The 21297-nt window shown below is 41.6% G+C and overlaps 1 protein-coding gene and 1 non-coding gene across 2 annotated transcripts in view; one reads left to right on the forward strand and one right to left on the reverse strand.

Annotated features, from left to right (window-relative positions):
• LOC123499059 (slowpoke-binding protein-like) overlaps positions 1–21297 on the reverse strand; it is a 124245-nt gene that overhangs the window by 19311 nt on the left and 83637 nt on the right. Inside the window, 6 exon segments of the mRNA XM_045246653.1 lie at positions 1910–2001; positions 2766–2872; positions 3404–3585; positions 3998–4123; positions 5448–5590; positions 13055–13227. Coding sequence (XP_045102588.1) covers positions 1910–2001; positions 2766–2872; positions 3404–3585; positions 3998–4123; positions 5448–5590; positions 13055–13227 — 823 coding nt within the window.
• Positions 18461–18534, forward strand: Trnav-gac. Its single transcript has one exon. It is a non-coding gene; the product is annotated as a tRNA-Val (tRNA).

The following is a 21297-nucleotide window of genomic DNA, read 5'->3' on the forward strand; positions in this document are numbered from 1 at the left end:
TAAGAATTAACTTACATAAAAGATATATAACTCCAAAATGTCTTTAAATAGGGCAATGGTTATATCCTCGTTCGAACACCTACAACATTAACAGCTGCGCGGACCCAGACCAGCACACCAACACCACCCTCCTATCTCACTGTATCAACTCGTCTACATTTCCTTCTATTTTCGTTGTTACCCTAGAACTTCCACCCGTTCTTTACCTGAAATGCATAAACATTAGCAGAAGGACAAAGAAAAGTGGAATGGAACTGTGTCAGGAAGAGTATTATTATTATTATTAGTAGTAGTAGTAGTGTGTGTGTGTGTGTGTGTGTGTGTGTGTGTGTGTGTGTGTGTGTGTGTGTGTGTGTGTGTGTGTGTGTGTGTGTGTAATTCACTTCGGTCGCCTGCTGGTCACCCAGCCAGTCTTCCCCATTACGGAGCGAGCTTAAAGCTCATAGACCGATCTTCGGGTAGGACTGAGACCACATCACACAAAACACACAACAGGAAAGCGAGGCCACAGCCCCTCGAGTCACATCCCGTACCTATTTACTGCTAGGTGAACAGGGGCCACACATTAAGAAGCTTGCCCATTTGCCTCGCCGCTTCCCGGGACTCGAACCCGGCCCTCTCGATTGTGAGTCGAGCATGTTAACCACTACGCTACGCGGTGTGTGTGTGTGTGTGTGTGTGTGTGTGTACGGAGGGCCCAGCAGAACTCATAATGACCGATCTTTGCGGTGTACTACTACTACTACTACTACTACTACTACTACTACTACTACTACTACTACTACTACTACTACTGCTGCTGCTGCAACGATTACTACTATTGCTACTACTACTACTACTACTACTACTACCACTACTACTGCTACTGATAATAATGATGATGTGATCTTTGTTTAATTCACTGTTTGATCTGCTGCAGTCTCTGACGAGACAGCCAGACGTTACCCTACGGAACGAGCTCAGAGCTCATTGTTTCTGATCTTCGGATAGGCCTGAGACCAGGCACACCACACACCGGGACAACAAGGTCACAACTCCTCGATTTACATCCCGTACCTACTCACTACTAGGTGAACAGGGGCTACACGTGAAAGGAGACACACCCAAATATCTCCACCCGGCCGGGGAATCGAATCCCGGTCATCTGGCTTGTGAAGCCAGCGCTTTAACCACTGAGCTACCGGGCCGTGTGTGTGTGTGTGTGTGTGTGTGTGTGTGTGTGTGTGTGTGTGTGTGTGTGTGTGTGTTGTAGTTAAATACTGTCCTGAGAGAGAGAGAGAGAGAGAGAGAGAGAGAGAGAGAGAGAGAGAGAGAGAGAGAGAGAGAGAGAGAATAATTGAATGGGATTACATACAGGTAATGGGAAAAAGGTATGAGAAAGGTAGAAACAAGAAGGGAGTGGGATGGAAAGACGGACATAAAATGGGGTTGATAAGGGCGGTGAAGCTTAATTAGGTCACGAGTTCTGGCCAATGATAGCTGGGTTCAGTCACGGGTGCGACATGTAGAGCCAATCATCTCCGCGTGTTTACATCACGTGACGGAGCCCGGGAAGTTCAAGAGGTGCTTGGGTGCTCGATAACGACTTACCAAATGAACCAAAATGGAATATCGCAGATTTTTTTATTATTATTATTTTTTTTTTTATAAAATGCGCGATAACGCTTATACGTGATAACGGAGAATAGGTGAAAAGTAGGTACAAAACTGGGTACAATAGTTATAAAAATTTACAAATGCACAACATTAAATTATATATATATATATATATATATATATATATATATATATATATATATATATATATATATATATATATATATATATATATAAAATGCATTAATGAACATCCCATAACAAACTCATTTAATCTATGCATAATTCCACAAAAATATACACTTATCCTTACTTGGGGATAGGTGGAGATGTCCTCAAGGTGCTTGGCGGTAGGGTGGGCAGACGACAGCTCGTATCCAGCACACATCTCAAACAGGACGTGGCCTGGCGATGGTGAGATGGTCAGGAACATTCAGAGAGAGAGAGAGAGAGAGAGAGAGAGAGAGAGAGAGAGAGAGAGAGAGAGAGAGAGAGAGAGAGAGAGAGAGAGAGAGAGAGAGAGAGTTTAAGGAATATGTACTATCAGTGAAATATACTGAAAAATGACAGCACCTAGAACCAAGAAATTACATCACTGAGCATAAAAACATGAAAACATTAGCAAATAAAGGAAGCTGCACAGGATTACCTATTTCCACCTATCACTCCTGTCCATCAATTTGTCTTGACTTCTTTTAAATCTCCTTGATCTTATTAATGGTTTATACACGTAACTTACGGGACCAGATGTTTTTAAACAGTAAGATATATGTGCTGTACAAAACTGCTGTAATAATGGAGCATCATTTTTCATTTGTCCAAGAAAGATTATAAAAAAAAATACGGCTACATACGCACCACCCAATATTTTTAAGAGGAAGGTTTCAAAACACTTATCCACCAACTTCGTATAACCCATTTGGCACCTCAGTGGGCCCTTTTCTTTTAAATATTTTTTTATTGCCCTAAGCGTGTGTCCCTCTTGCATTAATTAAAAGGAAAAACCTCTCCTCTCCGTCCACTTCCCACTAATAACACATCCTAAGTCAATGTGTTGCAGGAAATAGGACTAGAGATAATCAATAGCACTACTAAATCAATGACAGCAATACACAGTCCCTAATGTGACCAAGAGAAGGCCTGAGCAAGGAATGTGTCGACCCACTCACCGAAACACACTGAGTCTATGGCGTCTCTGTTGTCCTTGAGGCGACGCTTGATGATTGGGTAGATCCTGGAGGTGAGGCCCAGCAGTGTGTTCTCCACCCCGGACAGTCTGCAGGAAGGTGCACGGTAATAATGGTACGAGGATGATGACGAATAAAACTGCAGTTGCTCCCTGACTTACAAATGAGTTTGGTTTCATACAGTCATTTGTAACTTATTACTTTTTATTTCAGCAAAAAAGAAAAGAAAAGAAAAAAAAAAACAGTTCAAAGTAAATAGATCGCACAAGGGCTACAATGTTGGGGCTTGATGATGATTATTAGAACTACTGGAATTGAATGAAAACTGAGTAAATATATGTAAGTTACAAGCTGCAAGTGCGTATGAGTCAGCTGCTCATTGTATTGCACCACTACGGAAATGTCGATTTTGTTCCCTTCTTTTGTATGTGTGAAACAGTACGGCAATAACTTTTTTTTGGTGTTAATACTAATGTCTTGAAGTAAAGCGTAATGTTAATCTGTCATTGTTAATAATCATTGCATAGTAAACCAATTTTGGAAGGCAAATTTTGTGTAATCTCCCTCCCCTCTCTCTCTCTCTCTCTCTCTCTCTCTCTCTCTCTCTCTCTCTCTCTCACCTTGCCACACCGTTTTGCAGTACCAAGTTCCCAGAGTGCAGATGGCCGCAGTGGGGAAAGCCTCGGTCTTGCAGGAAGAGCAGGGCCTCCAACACCTGCCGCCCCAGCCGCTGGACCTGGCCCACTGGCAGCCCCGATGAGCGCTGCTGGTACTTCTCCACCCAGTCATCTTGCCAGTGACTCTGTGAAGCACCATCGTTCAGCTTCTACCGTGACAAAAAATGCATTACTTACATAACTCTATACGCGGGTAAAGCTCCAGGCACCGTCATGGAGTTTCTCAGGGACAGTTAATTGTTCTGCTTCTACTTCTACTTCTTAATTCTTGGATGAAACTTGGAGTTAAGGGAGTGTTATTTTGTTCATAGTACATTACAACAAATCAACATTGCAAATAAAACTATATTACATGTTTCGATAGGTACCTATGTAATAATTGACTTATGTTTACACTCTTTATACATATCAGACCAAGAAGTACATCAATGTGCTATCTATGTACTACTACTAATACTCTTGATCTATCTCAAAGAACTAATCTCTCTCTCTCTCTCTCTCTCTCTCTCTCTCTCTCTCTCTCTCTCTCTCTCTCACCCGATAAATGAGGTCCTTGAGCGTGCCCTTGTTGTTGTGGGGGATGATGGTGACGATGTACGTGTGGGAAGAGATGTTGGCAAAGTCCACGTCCAACACTGGGTAGATGCACGGGTGGTGCAGAGCCTGGGGGAGGGGCACAATCACTGCTGCTGCATCTCCTTCACCTCGACCTTACAGACTTAATCAAGGATAATCCATAATTTTTCCAAGTAATTAAGTCTACACACACACACACACACACACACACACACACACACACACACACACACACACACACACACACACGGAAGGATGAAGACTAAAGATTTGGTGTAGATTTCTTGAAGGACATTAATATTTGAGTCTCAAGGATTTTTCATGATACTAAAACAATAGTCAAGATCAAATAAGAGAATAATAATGATCTTTTAAAATACATTCACTTCATCCAAGAAGAAAAAGAAGAAGAAGAAGAAGAGGGAGAAGAAGTAGAATGTGTAGAAGAAAGCAATATGGATTGGACTATTAATATTATGTGTGGCCGCGCGGCTGTATTTCCTTATTGTTTTCGGCTCTAACCCGCCTCCAATCATAGGGACCTGGTGGGAAAGCGGGGTTTTCGGGTGCTGAAAGCTAAAATATGACCACCTCTTAAAACCAAAAATAAGTAGGGAGCTACTGCTTTTGTTGTTATGACTTTGATAGCCGCCGACATCTGAGTAGCGTAGTCAACTATACCTACGGAAAAAAATTTCTTAATATTTACCCACTAATCTAATTTAACATATACCTAAGTTAATACAGTATAACTTATTACTTAACCTAATATTGGCACTGCTGTAGTAGTGAGGTAAACTAAATATTTCGGAAGATTTTTCGTAGAGACGTAAGTTGACAAAGCTGCTCATATGACGCTCATCATAACAGCAGTAGGATTTTTGGTGTTAAGAAGTGATAATTTGCCATGCTTCAGCTTTCCCCATCCGAAAACCACGCTTTCCCACTAGGTTCCCAATATTGTAAGGAGTGACACCGAGAAACAATGGGAAACAGAGCCAAGAGGCCAGTCTTGATATTTACCTTATTAACAAAACAATATGATCTTGAAAATATGCTAAACAACTTATGTTTTTTTTTCTAGGACAGGGAAAGATGAGAGCAGAAATACTGAGAACGAAGAGAAGACTTGTATATATACACACACACACACACACACTTAACAGAAGTCACAAAAAAAAAAAAGAAATGTTTGAATGATGTAAGACAAACACAGCTGCTATCCATGAAAGCAGAGATATTCTGGAATTAAGTAAAAAAAAAAAAAAAAAAAAAAAAATTGCAACAAGGAATATACATCAGAAAATAAAAAGAACACACAAATGAAATGAACAAAGAAGAAAAGACAAAAAGAAGACAACTATGCGAGTACGTTTAGGTGAGACCGTGCTCGTTTCTGGTAATCCCGTACCTGGAAGAGCTCGATGAGTGCCTCGCGCGTGCCGTGGGTCATGGGGATGGGGCAGTGCTCGTCGTAAGGCTGCAGGGTCATCAGGTGCTCGGTCTTCACGGAGGCGTCACGAATGATAAACCAGTTCTTGTCAATACGAGAACCTGGGCAAAAATAGAAAGGAAAATGAAAGTGGATAAATAAAACACACTGTGGAGTGAATACGAAGATTACAAAGCGATTACTCGTAGATTTAGAATATAACATAGATAATGTTTTTTCGAGTTAATCGTTACTGTATTAAAAAAGAAAAGTATTAGGGAGTGAATAAGGAAAGGTCATTAAAAAGAATGCATTGTACGTAGATAATAATAATAATAATAATAATAATAATAATAATAATAATAATAATAATAATAATAATAATAGTAAAAGAAAAGAAACATTTAGGAGTGAATACGAATATTACGGAATTATTAGATTTAGAATATAATGTAATAAGGATTTTTTTGTTGATCGTTACTCTATTAATATTTTGTCCTGTCCGTTGAGAGGGAAAGAAAAGTGGTGGAGTTTGTTCTTGTACATTTTCTCTCTCTCTCTCTCTCTCTCTCTGACTTCCACTGGTTTTTTTTTTTTTTTTGTTATTCTTGTAGTTTCCTCTTTCCTTAATCTTTATGTCCTTCTTTACAATCACTCCTTTATTTTCTTCCTCCTTTCCTGATCTTTCCTTCTTTCTATTATTTCTTTTTCTTTCCTTTCCTTCCATACTTTCGCCTGACCTAAATTTCCTTATTGATATCTTCCATTTGTTTCATTTATTTTCCCTCTTCTCTTGTTTTCATTCACTTTCCTATCCCGTATATCTTTCTTTCTCTTTTCCTTCTCCCTTTCTTTTGTATTACCTTGTTTTTGCCCCTCGATTCTTCCTCAACTTCTTCCCATTACCTTTTCCCAACCTTTCAATTTTTTTCCTTGTCTCTTCTCTTCTGTCTCTCTTCCTCTATCTTCCCTTCCTCTCGTGCAAGTTATCACCCCTTATCTCATTTCTTATTCCCTCCTTCTCTCTCTCTCTCTCTTATGACTTTTAACCTAATCTTTTCTCATTCTAATTATAATCTGCGACAATTTTTCAAACAGGTAATTTATCACCTCACCTCATAAATCATCATCACAAAGGAACGCATAGAAACAACAAACAGCAGTAGATCTTCCAGGCTTCATGAGTTAGTTTGACACCGGTTTGATTTTCTATTCATAAGTTAAGCACAAGAGATGCAAGACAGTGAAGGCGAGTGAGCATCTATGTAATCTATTAAACGCATTGTTACTGTTATTCTAAATATGAATATGTAATGCTATGTTATTTACGTTCCACTTCTATCGTGACTACTGGATATTAGCAAGAATTTCACGTCCTCAACATCCACAAAACGACTAATTACTTCTGTGGTCTTTGGAAATACAGGTGTTTCGTATATGAAACGTTGAATATACCTGTCCTAACTCTCAGATGCTGATAAGGAGTCTTCGTTCTCGAACAAACAAACTCCACACAGACAGAGACAGAACTGAATCAGACAAAATTGTAAAATATATGAAAGAAAAGTTTTGGAGCAGAGTTGGGAAAAAGAGAATAGTTGAAGGATATTGACTAGTGAGTGACAGAAAATAGAAGTGAATAATCTAAGGCAGCTTTCACACGAAAGACTTTTGCCGGCCCGGCACATGCCGCACTGTGTAGCATTACAATGACTCTTATGGGTATATTCACTTGAGGCCGTAACGGCAGACTTGCCGTTACGGCAGCCGCAGAAAGGTTTCGGTGAACACGTATTGCTATGAGCGCTTTCACACATCCGGTGTTTCCCCGCGTGCGTCAACGGGTATTTGATTTTTTGCACTCACCTCAATCACACCAATTTTTCACCAAGAGTCGGCAATTTTATATCATCTTCAAAAGCAAATCTTTTCCGAAAACTAAATTTCTTCAGGCACGGAAAAGACTTGCAGGAGGCGCTGGAGGAGGAGCTGGCCGGCTAGACCTAGGGCCCCAGGTCTATGCCGGCCTCACGCCGCAGGTCCTCCTGCTTCACCTCCTCCTGCTACAAAATTGTTGGTGTCTACCTGCAGCCCCATCACAGCCAGAAAATGTTCATCATGAACAGCTAGAGGACTGAACAGTCATCAGCAGACACTGCCATCTGACCATCTGAGGAGCCCTTTAGGGGAGGACTGGGCTCCTCCGCAGTAGTGAGGGGATGGAGGCATGCACACCATTGCCCATTGGACTTAGATTGCAGCAAAAAAAAAAAAAAAAAAAAAAAAAAAAAAAAAAAAAATTGTAGCTGTAGGAACCGTAGTTTTAAGGACTCTAGGATTAAGGAACGTAGTTTTAAGGACCCTTGGATTAACCGTTGGTGCCATATACCTGCAGCCCCCCACAGCCAGAAAATGCTCATCATGAACAGCTAGGGGACTGAACAGTCCCCAGCAGACACTGCCATCTGACCACCTGAGGAGCCCTTTAGGGGAGGACTGGGCTCTTCCACAGCAGTGTCCCTGTGAGGGGCTGGAGGCGTGCCAACCACTGCCTATTGGCCATAGACTGTAGCTGAAAAAAAAAAAAAAAAAAAAAAAATGTAGCTGCAGAAACCGTAGATTTAAGGACTCTAGGATTAAGGACTTTAGGATTAAGGAACGTAGTTTTAAGGACTCTAGGATTAAGGACTCTAGGATTAAGGACCGTAGTTTTAAGGACCCCTGGATTAACCGTTGGCGCCATATACCTGCAGCCCCCCACAGCCAGAAAATGCTCATCATGAGTAGCTAGGGGACTGAACAGTCCCCAGCAGACACTGCCATCTGAACATCTGAGGAGCCCTTTAGGGGAGGACTGGGCTCCTCCGCAGCAGTGTCCCTGTGAGGGGCTGGAGGCGTGCCAACCACTGCCTATTGGGCATAGATTGTAGCTGTAAAAAAAAAAAAAAAAAAAAAAAAAAAAAAAAAAATGTAGCTGCAGAAACCGTAGATTTAAGGACTCAATGATTAAGGACTCTAGGATTAAGGACTCTAGAATTAAGGACTCTAGGATTAAGGAACGTAGTTTTAAGGACTCTAGGATTAAAGACCGTAGTTTTAAGGACCCCTGGATTAACCGTTGGCGCCATATACCTGCAGCCCCCCACAGCCAGAAAATGCTTATCATGAATAGCTAGGGACTGAACAGTCCCCAGCAGACACTGCAATCTGACCACCTGAGGAGCCCTTTAGGGGAGGACTGGGCTCTTCCACATCAGTGTCCCTGTGAGGGGCTGGAGGCGTGCCAACCACTGCCTATAGGCCATAGACTGTAGCTGAAAAAAAAAAAAAAAAAAAAAAAAAAAAAATGTAGCTCCAGAAACCGTAGATTTAAGGACTCTAGGATTAAGGACTTTAGGATTAAGGAACGTAGTTTTAAGGACTCTAGGATTAAGGACTCTAGGATTAAGGACCGTAGTTTTAAGGACCCCTGGATTAACCGTTGGCGCCATATACCTGCAGCTCCCCACAGCCAGAAAATGCTCATCATGAGTAGCTAGGGGACTGAACAGTCCCCAGCAGACACTGCCATCTGAACATCTGAGGAGCCCTTTAGGGGAGGACTGGGCTCCTCTGCAACAGTGTCCCTGTGAGGGGCTGGAGGCGTGCCAACCACTGCCTATTGGGCATAGATTGTAGCTGTAAAAAAAAAAAAAAAAAAAAAAAAAAAAAAAAAAAAATGTAGCTGCAGAAACCGTAGATTTAAGGACTCTAGGATTAAGGACTCTAGGATTAAGGAACGTAGTTTTAAGGACTCTAGAATTAAGGACCGTAGTTTTAAGGACCCCTGGATTAACCGTTGGCGCCATATACCTGCAGCCCCCCACAGCCAGAAAATGCTTATCATGAATAGCTAGGGACTGAACAGTCCCCAGCAGACACTGCAATCTGACCACCTGAGGAGCCCTTTAGGGGAGGACTGGGCTCTTCCACAGCAGTGTCCCTGTGAGGGGCTGGAGGCGTGCCAACCACTGCCTATTGGCCATAGACTGTAGCTGTATAAAAAAAAAAAAAAAAAAAAAAAAAAAAAAAAAATGTAGCTGCAGGAACCGTAGATTTAAGGACTCTAGGATTAAGGAACGTAGTTTTAAGGACTCTAGGATTAAGGACCGTAGTTTTAAGGACCCCTGGATTAACCGTTGGCGCCATATACCTGCAGCCCCCCACAGCCAGAAAATGCTCATCATGAGTAGCTAGGGAACTGAACAGTCCCCAGCAGACACTGCCATCTGAACATCTGAGGAGCCCTTTAGGGGAGGACTGGGCTACTCCGCAGCAGTGTCCCTGTGAGGGGCTGGAGGCGTGCCAACCACTGCCTATTGGGCATAGATTGTAGCTGTAAAAAAAAAAAAAAAAAAAAAAAAAAAAAAGTAGCTGCAGAAACCGTAGATATAAGGACTCTAGGATTAAGGAACGTAGTTTTAAGGACACTAGGATTAAGGAACACGCAACACAACACAACACAACACAACACCACACACACGGAAGGAGCCTTTTTGGGGAGAAAGAGCTCCAACCACTACACACAACACACAACACAACACAACACACAACACAACACACAACACAACACAACACACAACACAAACATACAATACACAACACAAACACAACACAACACAACACAACACAGAACACAACACAACACAACACACAACACAACACAACACACAACACAACACAACACAACACAAACACACAACACAACACACAACAAAGAACACAAATAGGCTAGTCTAGGCTATGCTAGGTTAGATTAGGTTAGGTTAGGTTAGGTTAGGTTAGGCTAGACTAGGCTAGGCTAGGATAGGTTAGGTTAGATTAGGTTAGGATAGGATAGGATAGGTTAGGATAGGTTAGGTTAGGATAGGATAGGTTAGGTTAGGTTAGGTTAGCTCTCACTCTCTATCTCAAATTAAGTTCTCACTCTCATTAGAAAGCTTCTTAAGTCTGTTTCTTCTGACAATAATGTACAAATGTTCTTTATATGGTACTGCAGCCACAAAAACACCCGCCTTCTTACTGCAACTACAATCATAAACACAACACAAACACAGCACAACACAACACAAACATAGCACACACATACACCCACAGTCCTACTCCAAGATCGGTCACTATGAGGTCTGATCTCTTTCCGTAGGGGAAAGGCTGGCTGGGTGACCAGCAAACGACTGTGGTGAATAACACACACACACACACACACACACACACACACACACACACACACACACACACACACACACACACACACACACACAGAGACAGAAACACAACGTGAATTATAAGTATGGTAACGGTTCATCTACTCCCACAAAAACATCTAAAAGTACTCCCATTATATAATATAGAAACAGATCCTTTATATATATATATATATATATATATATATATATATATATATATATATATATATATATATATATATATATATATATATATATATATATATATATATATATATATATATATATATATATATATATATATATATATATATATATATATATATATATATATATATATATATATATAAAACAACTTGAAACAGATCAGAAAAACGAACTGGGACAGGATTCACTAGATAGTTACGTATTTCGTAAGTCTTTAAGAAGTCCGTCTCTCTGCTATGCTAAGAGTTATTCATTAAACACTTACGTACTTCGTACGTACCTCAATTAGTTAAGTATTCTCTCGGAACCCCGTAAGGTTTCATAACCCGGAACTATGGGCGCCTTTTCTCCACTACACATCCCCCGAGGTAAACACCGACAAAGCCAGAGGTTAAAAGGTGAAGTAGATTGAAATTAAGAATTACAGATGACATAAGCACATGAGTAGTCTGAAAAGCGATGAAAGACTCTCTATATATGAAAATACTAGTGTATCTGCACATGACAGTAGCAGCTGAAAAGGAAAGGAGAGTGAAATGTGTAGGCTAATAATAAATATTGTAAGTGACATTACCATTTGAGATATATTTACTAGTACAGTGAATCTAGAAAGATGCTCAAATGATACTGTTAATACTTTTATTGTGCCTTATTGGCGATAATGTGTACAGTGTCAATCAGTGATATGGGAGGTATGAGTGCCTAGCACTGACGTACATGAAGAGAGAGAGAGAGAGAGAGAGAGAGAGAGAGAGAGAGAGAGAGAGAGAGAGAGAGAGAGAGAGAGAGAGAGAGAGAGAGAGAGAGAGAGAGAGAGAGAGAGAGAGAGAGAGAGAGAGAGAGAGAGAGAGAGTGACTGACAGTGACAGTGCAATTCAAGAATGGCTTTTATTTTACTTGTAAACATATATAATATTTGGCAGTGACTGATTCCCATCTTTTAAACTCATCAAAGTTTATGAAGTAATAAATATATGTTTCGTAACCTTTTGATCATGCTTTCCATCATTAATAATGTTGATACACACAATGGGCAGCGTTGGTACACATAGTGGACCGAGTTGGTATAGGTGAGCCGAGTTGACAATGAATCGAGTTGGCAATGGAATGGGATGAGTTGCCCTGTGTCCCTGTTTTGGGTTCCACTGACACTGCTGTCTCTTGGATCATGTGATTATGACGCATTATTTGTTTCTACCAGCTGCTGATTGGTTAATGTCCTTAGAGGAAAAAGTGCTGCTATTGTGTGAAAGAAAAATGTCAACCATGCACTAATGCCATCTAGCGGAGACTACCGCCAGAGAAGTGAAACTCCACTGAAAAGAAAGTATCCAAGATGGCGACCTTAAGAAACCTATAGGGAATCGCTTTAGGGGAAGTTTTTATGGACTTCTTATCTTTTCTGCGTACGTAATGCTAAAGTAAGGAGCGTTAGTGAATCCAACCTCTGATGTATCAGTAAAACAGTCACTCTTATTATCTGTGATCTATCCTCACTAAAATTGTTAGCACAAGTAGCGACAAGGGAACCCACCTCAGAGCATCGGGACAAGAGCATTGGGTTCCGCAATATGAAATCTGCCCAGCTGGTGACAGTCTTCCCGAGCCAGTACACCGCTCGAGGGGACATGAATGACTGAGCAGTGTGGAGAATGCCGACTCTGATTACAAGTTCAGGGGGACATTGTGGAGAGCTGCAGGCTGCACTGGCGGGGCAAGTGCGGAGGACTCGGTATGGTCTCACCGCGCTGTCTACGTGCCATGTTTCAGTGTATAGACTATAAGGCTGCTTTCATACCAATGATATCCGCTGCAAGACAGCCGCATGCCACCTGGACATCTACGGTGACTGGACCAGCGAAAATTATTCGTGTGTATGCGAGCTAAAGCGAAGCAGGTTACCAGAAGAAGAAGAATAGGAATAATGATGATAATAATAGTAATAATAAGAAGAAGACGAAGATGAAGAAAAAGAAAAAAAGAAGAAGAAGAAGAAAGAAATATAAGGAAAAAAAGACAACACAATCTCTTTGGCCTTTAGAAACAACCTCATTAAAAAAAAAAAAAAAAGCGATACATGATAAAGATTTCTATTCAAAGTCTTACGGACTTTATTCATATCCTCGTTGAATCCTACGCCTCTCCAGCACTCACCGATGTCCCGTAAGTGTTCTAGGAGGGAGTACCGCTGGTGTCCCCTGAGGTAGCTTCTGGCGGCCAGGGCTGAGGTATCCCTTGTCGTACCCCTGGCGGCCTTCCTTTCCATCTCCAGACGCTCCCCGGCGGCGTCATCCTCCAAGGCCGAGTAGGAATAGCGACCGCCATGCCTGAGGGGGAGGAAAGGATTAGTTAGCATGGTTACGGTATGGTAACTCTACTATGGCGTCTACTAAAGTGGGATTAAATTCTCTATTGGAAGTTCAAGTTATCAATTTTGGTAGGAAAGTGAAACGGTTTGTTGTATGATAAGATAAACTTTTGATTTCCAGTAGTTTTCTTTTTCGTTTTTTTCTTTTCGCTCCATTTTTTTTTTCATTTCATGAATTCGAATTGGGTGACTAGAAAGATAACTGATGTCACAAAGCCCTTCACAGTCGGAATGGTGACGGAACAGTTAAGTGTGTGTGTGTGTGTGTGTGTGTGTGTGTGTGTGTGTGTGTGTGTGTGTGTGTGTGTGTGTGTTGACAAAAGATGCATAATGAAGGTTATATTAGTGAGGGCTAGTAAGGATGAAATGGAGCCAAAATGAGTACGTTGACGATATCATGAGAGAGAGAGAGAGAGAGAGAGAGAGAGAGAGAGAGAGAGAGAGAGAGAGAGAGAGAGAGAGAGTCATTAAAAACCACTTAAGAGCTTACGATAACAGCAAAACACTTTATAACACACATAAGTCATAAAAAAAATAATAAGGGGCGTAGTTTAAACCTAATTACATAACCTGAAAATTAGAGGCGTTTACCATGAAAAAAGACGTTCATAAAAGAGAAAACGGACATGGAGCGAAAGCATGTCCATGTGGATGAGTGAACGCTGTTTTGACGAGTGCATGAAAAAAGGATGAAGTATTGCTGAAAAAAATGGATGAATGAACAAAAGGGAGCAGGTAAGTTAGACATGTGTTGCCTTCCACTGACCTTTAACTGGGGAAAAAAAAATAGAGAAATGAATATTGAAAAAAAGAAAAGATCCAGCGACCCAAAAAGAAAAAAAAGAAGAGATAAAAAGTGTAAAAAAAGTGCCTTTGTATTCACGAAAAATATCAGAATGGAAATAAAATGTATGGAAAAACAAGGAATACAGAAGGGAAACTAGAGATTTGTGAATAAGTTACAATTTTATAGATAAAAAAAAAATATATAAAAATGACAAAATAAACGAAAAAAAAAAAAAACATAATATTTTCTGATCACTGTCTTTGATGATTCGATAAGATAAATATAACCAGATGCAACATTTCAGGAAGCAAAACAACAATATGTTTTCCTCTAACTATTAAAACCACACAACTCAAAATAAATAATACCTCCACTGGGTATCCTATTTTTACTGCCCTTCCACACCTTCCATAAACCCTTAATTTGAGACACCATTATAACGTGAGGATTATTTTCCAGAACCACACACAGATTACTAGTTCTTATAGATTTATTTCTTTATTTCTACTATTATTATTATTTCCATCTTCTAAAACTTTTTCTATCCCTTTTTTCATTTATTTCCAGAAGAGATGCGTGACATTTATCAACCACTAGTGGAAACGCGCAGAAACCCCATTGAAAAATTGAAAAGCCTATTAACTCCCAGTACAGCGCGTTAAAAGTAATGGAGACAGGCAGAAACGTTTTAGAATTCAGGTAGTTGTGTGGTTAGAGGCGGCGGGAGAGGCACAGAGTTTCAGCCCCCGCCTAGAGGTCTGCGTGGTGCCAAGTGCAATGTGAGGGACTTGCCAGACTGAGAAAGTTAACTCCTTCTTCAAGTCTCTCTCTCTCTCTCTCTCTCTCTCTCTCTCTCTCTCTCTCTCTAGCGTCCGTTGCCCTCGTCCTTGATACGAGTCGCTATAGATGTAGCCTCTCTCCCTTCCCTTCCTGTTTCCCTTACTCTCTTCCTCTTCCTCTTCCTTTGCCGTGAATGTCCTCTCTCCTTCCTTCTTCTTCCCCTTTTGCCTCTTCCTCTATTCCTCTTTCCTTGCCTACCTTCCTTTATGACTTCCATCTCTTCCTTTCCTCCCTGCCTCCACTTCCTTCCTCTCTGCCCGCCTCCCCTTCCTCCTTCCTCTCTACTACCTCCCTGCCTTCCCTCCCACCTCCTTCCTTCCTCCCGTCCTCCCTTCCTTCCTCCCGTCCTCCCTCCACCAGCAGGTCACGAGGCCACAAGGACGCCAGTTGGTTTTGTGCAGAATTTTATGACGAGAAAGTGTATCCTTGTCAATATCGGTTTATTTAATTATCAGCAGTGATATTTTTCTATTTCCCTTTTTTTAGTTTTGGTTTTATATTGAGTCTCTCCCTCCCTATCTTTTTTTTTTTTTTTGTGTGTGTGTGTGTCGTTCTATCTTCTCGTTTTCTTTGTGTATTTTACTCCAAAGTTTTCTTTCTTTGTCTTCTTTATCGAGTACCAATTTCTATTGTTATTTTATCATGTGGTCTTTTTTATTTCTATTTTTCTGAACCGAGCTCATTAACTCTCTCTCTCTCTCTCTCTCTCTCTCTCTCTCTCTCTCTCTCTCTCTCTCTCTCTCTCTCTCTCACCCAACACACAAAATAAACTTTAAGCAGCAGCAGCAGCACCACCACCACCACCACCACCACCACCACCACCAACAACAACAACAACAAAACAACAAAAACTAGAGACCCCAAGATTCCATTCCTCAAACATTAATATACCAATCTAGTGCAAATCAAAACCAAAATACAACTCCTGCTTCCTTCAGCGACTCTTAGCTGTTCATAGGGACGGACGTAAATCACCACCACTTTAGCTAGCAATGGTATCAAAATTCCCTGGAGTTTTCAAAGCCTTCTATTTCCTAGTTACATTTCAGCCAGACAAGCTATAGTCGTACTTCCTTGGTGTCTGGGAACGTGCTAGAAGGAAGAGAGAAGAGGGAAGACTCGCTGGGGAGAGGGAATTGAGAAGTGTAGGAATGGGAGAGCTAAAGTTGTGAAGAAGTAGTAATAAACGTATAGGGAACAAGGGAAGGACGGAGGAGAAACTTACGAGAGATTGGAGAAGGAAGAAGACTAAAGAGTTGGAAAATGAAATATGCACGGAAGGAGGGGGAAGAAGTAGGAGAGTGAGAAAAGAAAGGAAAAAGAAAAAAAGAAGAGTGAGGATACGAGGAAGTGAAATAAGAGGAGGGAACACAAAAGCAGGGGAGAGGGAGAGAAAGGAAAGAAGAAAGGAGAGAGGCTACAAGGAAGTGGAATAATGAAGGAGAGAATAAGAGAGGAGTAGACTAGGAGAGGAAAAGCAAGAGACTAAGAAGGAATGCAAGGCGGAAGAAGGAATGAAGGATGAAAGTGAAGGAGTGGATGAAGGAAATAAGAAGAGAAGGGACTATGATAGGAGTAAGGAAGTGAAGGATGGAAAGCGAGGATAAAGGAGGAAGAGGAGGAAGCAGACGGAGGTTGAAAAAGATAAAAAGGGGTAAATAAGAAAAGGAGAGAGAATAACTAAAGGGAATAAGAGACACAGGAGACAAAGGAAGGAGGGATGGAGGGAAGAGTGGGGCGAAGTAGGGAGGGAAGGGATGTCTCACACACACACACACACACACACACACACACACACACACACAGTTCTCCCGCAGCACCGTCGCCAGAAGTGGAATTATTTTCAGTGTTTTTGGGGATGGAAGGATGGCGGAGGGGAGGTGGAGGGGGATGGAGGGATCAAGAAAGGAGGATAAGAGTATAGGGGAAGCAGAGAAAGGAAACAAAGGAGAGTCTGGTGGTGATAAGGGAAGACAAATACGTAAGTGAAGTCAGCCTCCCCTTGGCACCCCCCACACACACTAAGATAAGGTACAATTCAAAACACACACACACACACACACACACACACACACACACACACACACACACACACACACACACACACACTTACATATGTATGAATAAGCATATCAGGACGTGTATCTTATTGGCAACACACAATCAAGTACAAACCCACCAGATTCATATCGCACGGTGCCTCGGTTAAGCTTACTAGTGAGCGGCCTTTCTGGGAGACATGGGAGAGTCTTATGAAAGGAAACACACAAGTAAGACCAGACTCAGCTGACGCAATTTCTCTAGGGTCCATTCCAGCCAATTTCTGCCTCCCAGCCTCGCTCCACACGTCACAGCCAAACACAAACAACTTCATCACTTCACATTAATAGCATTTTACGTAGTTTCTAGCAAGACACAACCCACTTAACTGCTGCTATGTGTGTGTGTGTGTGTGTGTGTGTGTGTGTGTGTGTGTGTGTGTGTGTGTGTGTGTGTGTGTGTGTGTGTGTGTGTGTGTGTGTAGGAGGGAGTACGAGAACCAGACACACAGCACCAATGATAGAAAATTGTGTGAGGGAAGTTGTGAGAATATTTCAATAGATTAATACATACGTGAACGAGATGGAAACGAACACAACGAAGAAAACGAAGAAAGAAAAACGTTCTCTATTTATTTTCCTCTAGATTCACTCTCTCGTTGTGGTGATTGGATAAGATGAGAATAACCCAGTGCGAGATTTTAGAATACGAAACAACGATACATTTCCCTGCAAGCATTCAAAGCACACGCCTCAAAAAGCAGGTACGGTATGGAGGAAACCCGTCCAGGCGAATGGAATGAAAACGGACCACACAGACGGAGTATTGAAGAGAAAACTGCACTAAAATCGAGTCCTTGAATAAATCAGGACATCTCTTGCAGCAGCCTCGTTTGGGGAAGTATTTTTACGTGTTCACTGGAAGGAAAGATTTCACAGGAGTCGAAAAAAAAAGGAAAAAAAAAGGAATATTTTGAAAGACTTCAATGATAACCAATGGAAGAATTTCACGGGTTTTTACGACACCAAAAGGAATGATTTCTTAGGATGTCATGGCAGGATTCGGTGAAGGATTTCCTCAGGATTTCACAGGGAAGGATGTCACAGAAACACCTCAAGGTTTAGGGGTATAGGAGAAGCAATCACGGAAATGCACGTATTGGAAGACTGACTGACACAAAACTCCACAAAACCAGCGAGGCAGAAAACGAAATACAAGGCAAACACAATGAACTAAAATCCCGTAAAGGTAAACACACACACACACACACACACACACACACACACACACACACACACACACACACACACACACACACACACCTCACTCTTACTCCCCCTCACAATTCGCATTAAAGTTTCATATAAGACAAAACTTCCAACATACACACGACAAACTTTCTGAATAAATATTAAAAAGAAAAAAGATATTCACATTATTTTATTTTATTCTGTTTTTGGGGAAACTTGTCATGAATCGAAACCCAAAACACACACACACACACACACACACACACACACACACACACCGCGTAGTGTAGTGGTTAGCACGCTCGACTGACACTCGAGAGGGTCCGGGTTCGAGTCCCGGAGGCGGCGAGGCAAATGGGCAAGCCTCTTAATGTGTAGCCTCTGTTCACCTAGCAGTAAATAGGTACGGGATGTAACTCGAGGGGTTGTGGCCTCGCTTTCCCGGTGTGTGTTGTTTGTTGATGTGGTCTCAGTCCCACCCGAAGATCGGTCTATGAGGTCTGAGCTCGCTCTGTAATGGGGAAGCCTGGCTGGGTGACCAGCAGACGACCGAGGTGAATTACACACACACACACACACACACACACACACCTTATCATGCCTGTTATGTTACTTCCCCTAAAACATATAAAATACCTTACTTTAATAGAGAGAGAGAAAGAGAAATAACCAAACTTTATGAAAACAAAGACAAGAATATCAACACTTCCCTGCCTGGACGAAATGAGCGATTGAGTTCCTTTATTTTGATATGATAATGAAACATGTGAAATTATACAAGAAACACTTTTCTTGATCTCAATTTAATTCTACGAGACGGAAGTTGATCTAAATATCTGAATTTGATATGAGCGAAAACACAAGAGAGAGAGAGAGAGAGAGAGAGAGAGAGAGAGAGAGAGAGAGAGAGAGAGAGAGAGAGAGAGCGTCCACAGCTAAACCACATTCTCCCTCCGATCTGTGGACCAAAACAAACATCACACACACACACACACACACACACACACACACACACACACACACACACACACACACACACACACGAATATTCTCGTAAATAAGAGATAAATAAAAGAAAGAAATAATGGCAAACAAATCAGGCAGTTAAGGCATGTGTCGGCAGTAACGAGAGAGAGAGAGAGAGAGAGAGAGAGAGAGAGAGAGAGAGAGAGAGAGAGAGAGAGAGAGAGAGAGAGAGAGAGAGCATGAGGATTTAGGAGTTTTATCAAAGTAACATTGGAAAAACTAATAGCTGCCATCTTCCACAATCATCTTCCTCTTTCTCCTTCTCCTTTCTTTATTCTCCTCCATCTACTTTAGTTAGTGTCGCTTATCGGTGTCATAAAGGCTAATAATTTTCTCTTCTGCTGTTAATTCCTCCTTTTGTACTTTTTTTGTGTTCCTCCTCCTTCTCCTCCTTTTCGTCCTTCTCTTTCATCTCTTCTCATTCAACACCTCCTGGTCCTCTGAGTCCGCTAATCCACTCCTCCTCCTCTTCCTCTTTCTCTTTTTAATCCACCACCTCCTTCTCCTCTTCCTCCTTCTCTGTCTTATCCTCCTCTGAGAGACAAATAATCCTCTTCCACTACCTCCAGCTGACCACATCCTCCTCCTCCTCCTCCTCCTCCACTACCATTGCCACACTCTCCACCTTTCTTTCGTATCTACACAAGATGGGAGAGAAATATTCCTAGCTCCTCCATGTCCTTTTTCATCTCTTACTCCACCTCCTCTTGTTCCACTATTACTTCTTTCATCTTCATCTACCATTTTTGTATCTGAATTCCTCCACTGATCTGAAAAAAATATGTACTCATTTCTTATATCCATCTTTTCCACATCGCCCATCTCCTCTATCATCACCACTGCCTCCACCTTTTCTTCCTCCTCCACCACCACTCTATCCTGTTTACCTCCCTCAAATCTTCCACAAATATTCCTTCACTACCTCCACCTTCTCTTCCACTACTAACCTCCACCTCTTTCAGTACAACTACTAATACATCCATCTGTTCCTTCTCATCCTCTATAACTTCTCACAAATACTCCACTTTCTTCACCTTCCATACGTAATCAGGAGCGTTACACCTCCCACCACACCCAACACGATTGAAGGAAAGAAAGTATCAGAAAAAAAGTATCAGAAAAAAAGTATCAGAAAAAGTATCAGGAAAAAAGTATCAGGAAAAAAGTATCAGGAAAAAAAAAAGTATCACGAAAATGTATCACGAAAAATGTATCAAGAAAAAAGTATCACGAAAAAGTAACAAAGATCTTGAATGCTATAGTTTTTTTTTTTTTTTTTCTCACTCTAATAGTGAAGATAATTGTACGCCACTCCAATAGTGAAGATGAGCGGAGGCCATTCTAATAGTGAAGACAAGTGTTCGCCACTCTAATGCCTCCATCTTTTCTTCCTCCTCCACCACCGCTACATCCTGCTTACCTTTCCCTCAAATCTTCCACAAATATTCCTTCACTACCTCCACCTACTCTTCCACTACTAACCTCCACCTCTTTCAGTACCACCACTAATACATCCACCTGTTCCTCCTCATCCTCTATAACTTCTCACAAATACTCCACTTTCTTTACCTTCCATACGTAATCAGGAGCGTTTCACCTCCCCACCACCCTAACACATCCATGGTTCCCCCAACACCCCGCCGCCGTGTTTACATTTTGCATTAACCAAGAGGGGTGAAAAATATCATCCCCAAGGAACCTCACACACTCGGGGCATTAACCATCTGTCTTTGAAACCTTACCCTCCCTCTCCCTCTCTCTTTCCCTCTCCTCACTGACCTAATTTCCATAAGGCCGGGAACCGTGAATAATAAGAGGGGAATATGAGTCTTCTATGAGTCTTCAGTTCTGTTTGGGTCTTGGGGTCTTTCCTCTCCAGATCTGCCTCGTTTTTTTTTTTTTCTCTCTTTTTTCTTTAAGGGTGTGGTGGTGGTGGTGGTGGTGGTGGTGGTGGTTGAAGGGAAGCAGGTGGGATTCCAAGCCACGGGAGCGACTTGCCGGAGGAAAGCTTGACCAAGTGACCGTAAGAAGGGAAAGGAGAGAGAGAGAGAGAGAGAGAGAGAGAGAGAGAGAGAGAGAGAGAGAG

This window comes from Portunus trituberculatus, chromosome 49, assembly GCF_017591435.1.
Source record: "Portunus trituberculatus isolate SZX2019 chromosome 49, ASM1759143v1, whole genome shotgun sequence".
NCBI classification, from domain to species: domain Eukaryota; kingdom Metazoa; phylum Arthropoda; class Malacostraca; order Decapoda; family Portunidae; genus Portunus; species Portunus trituberculatus.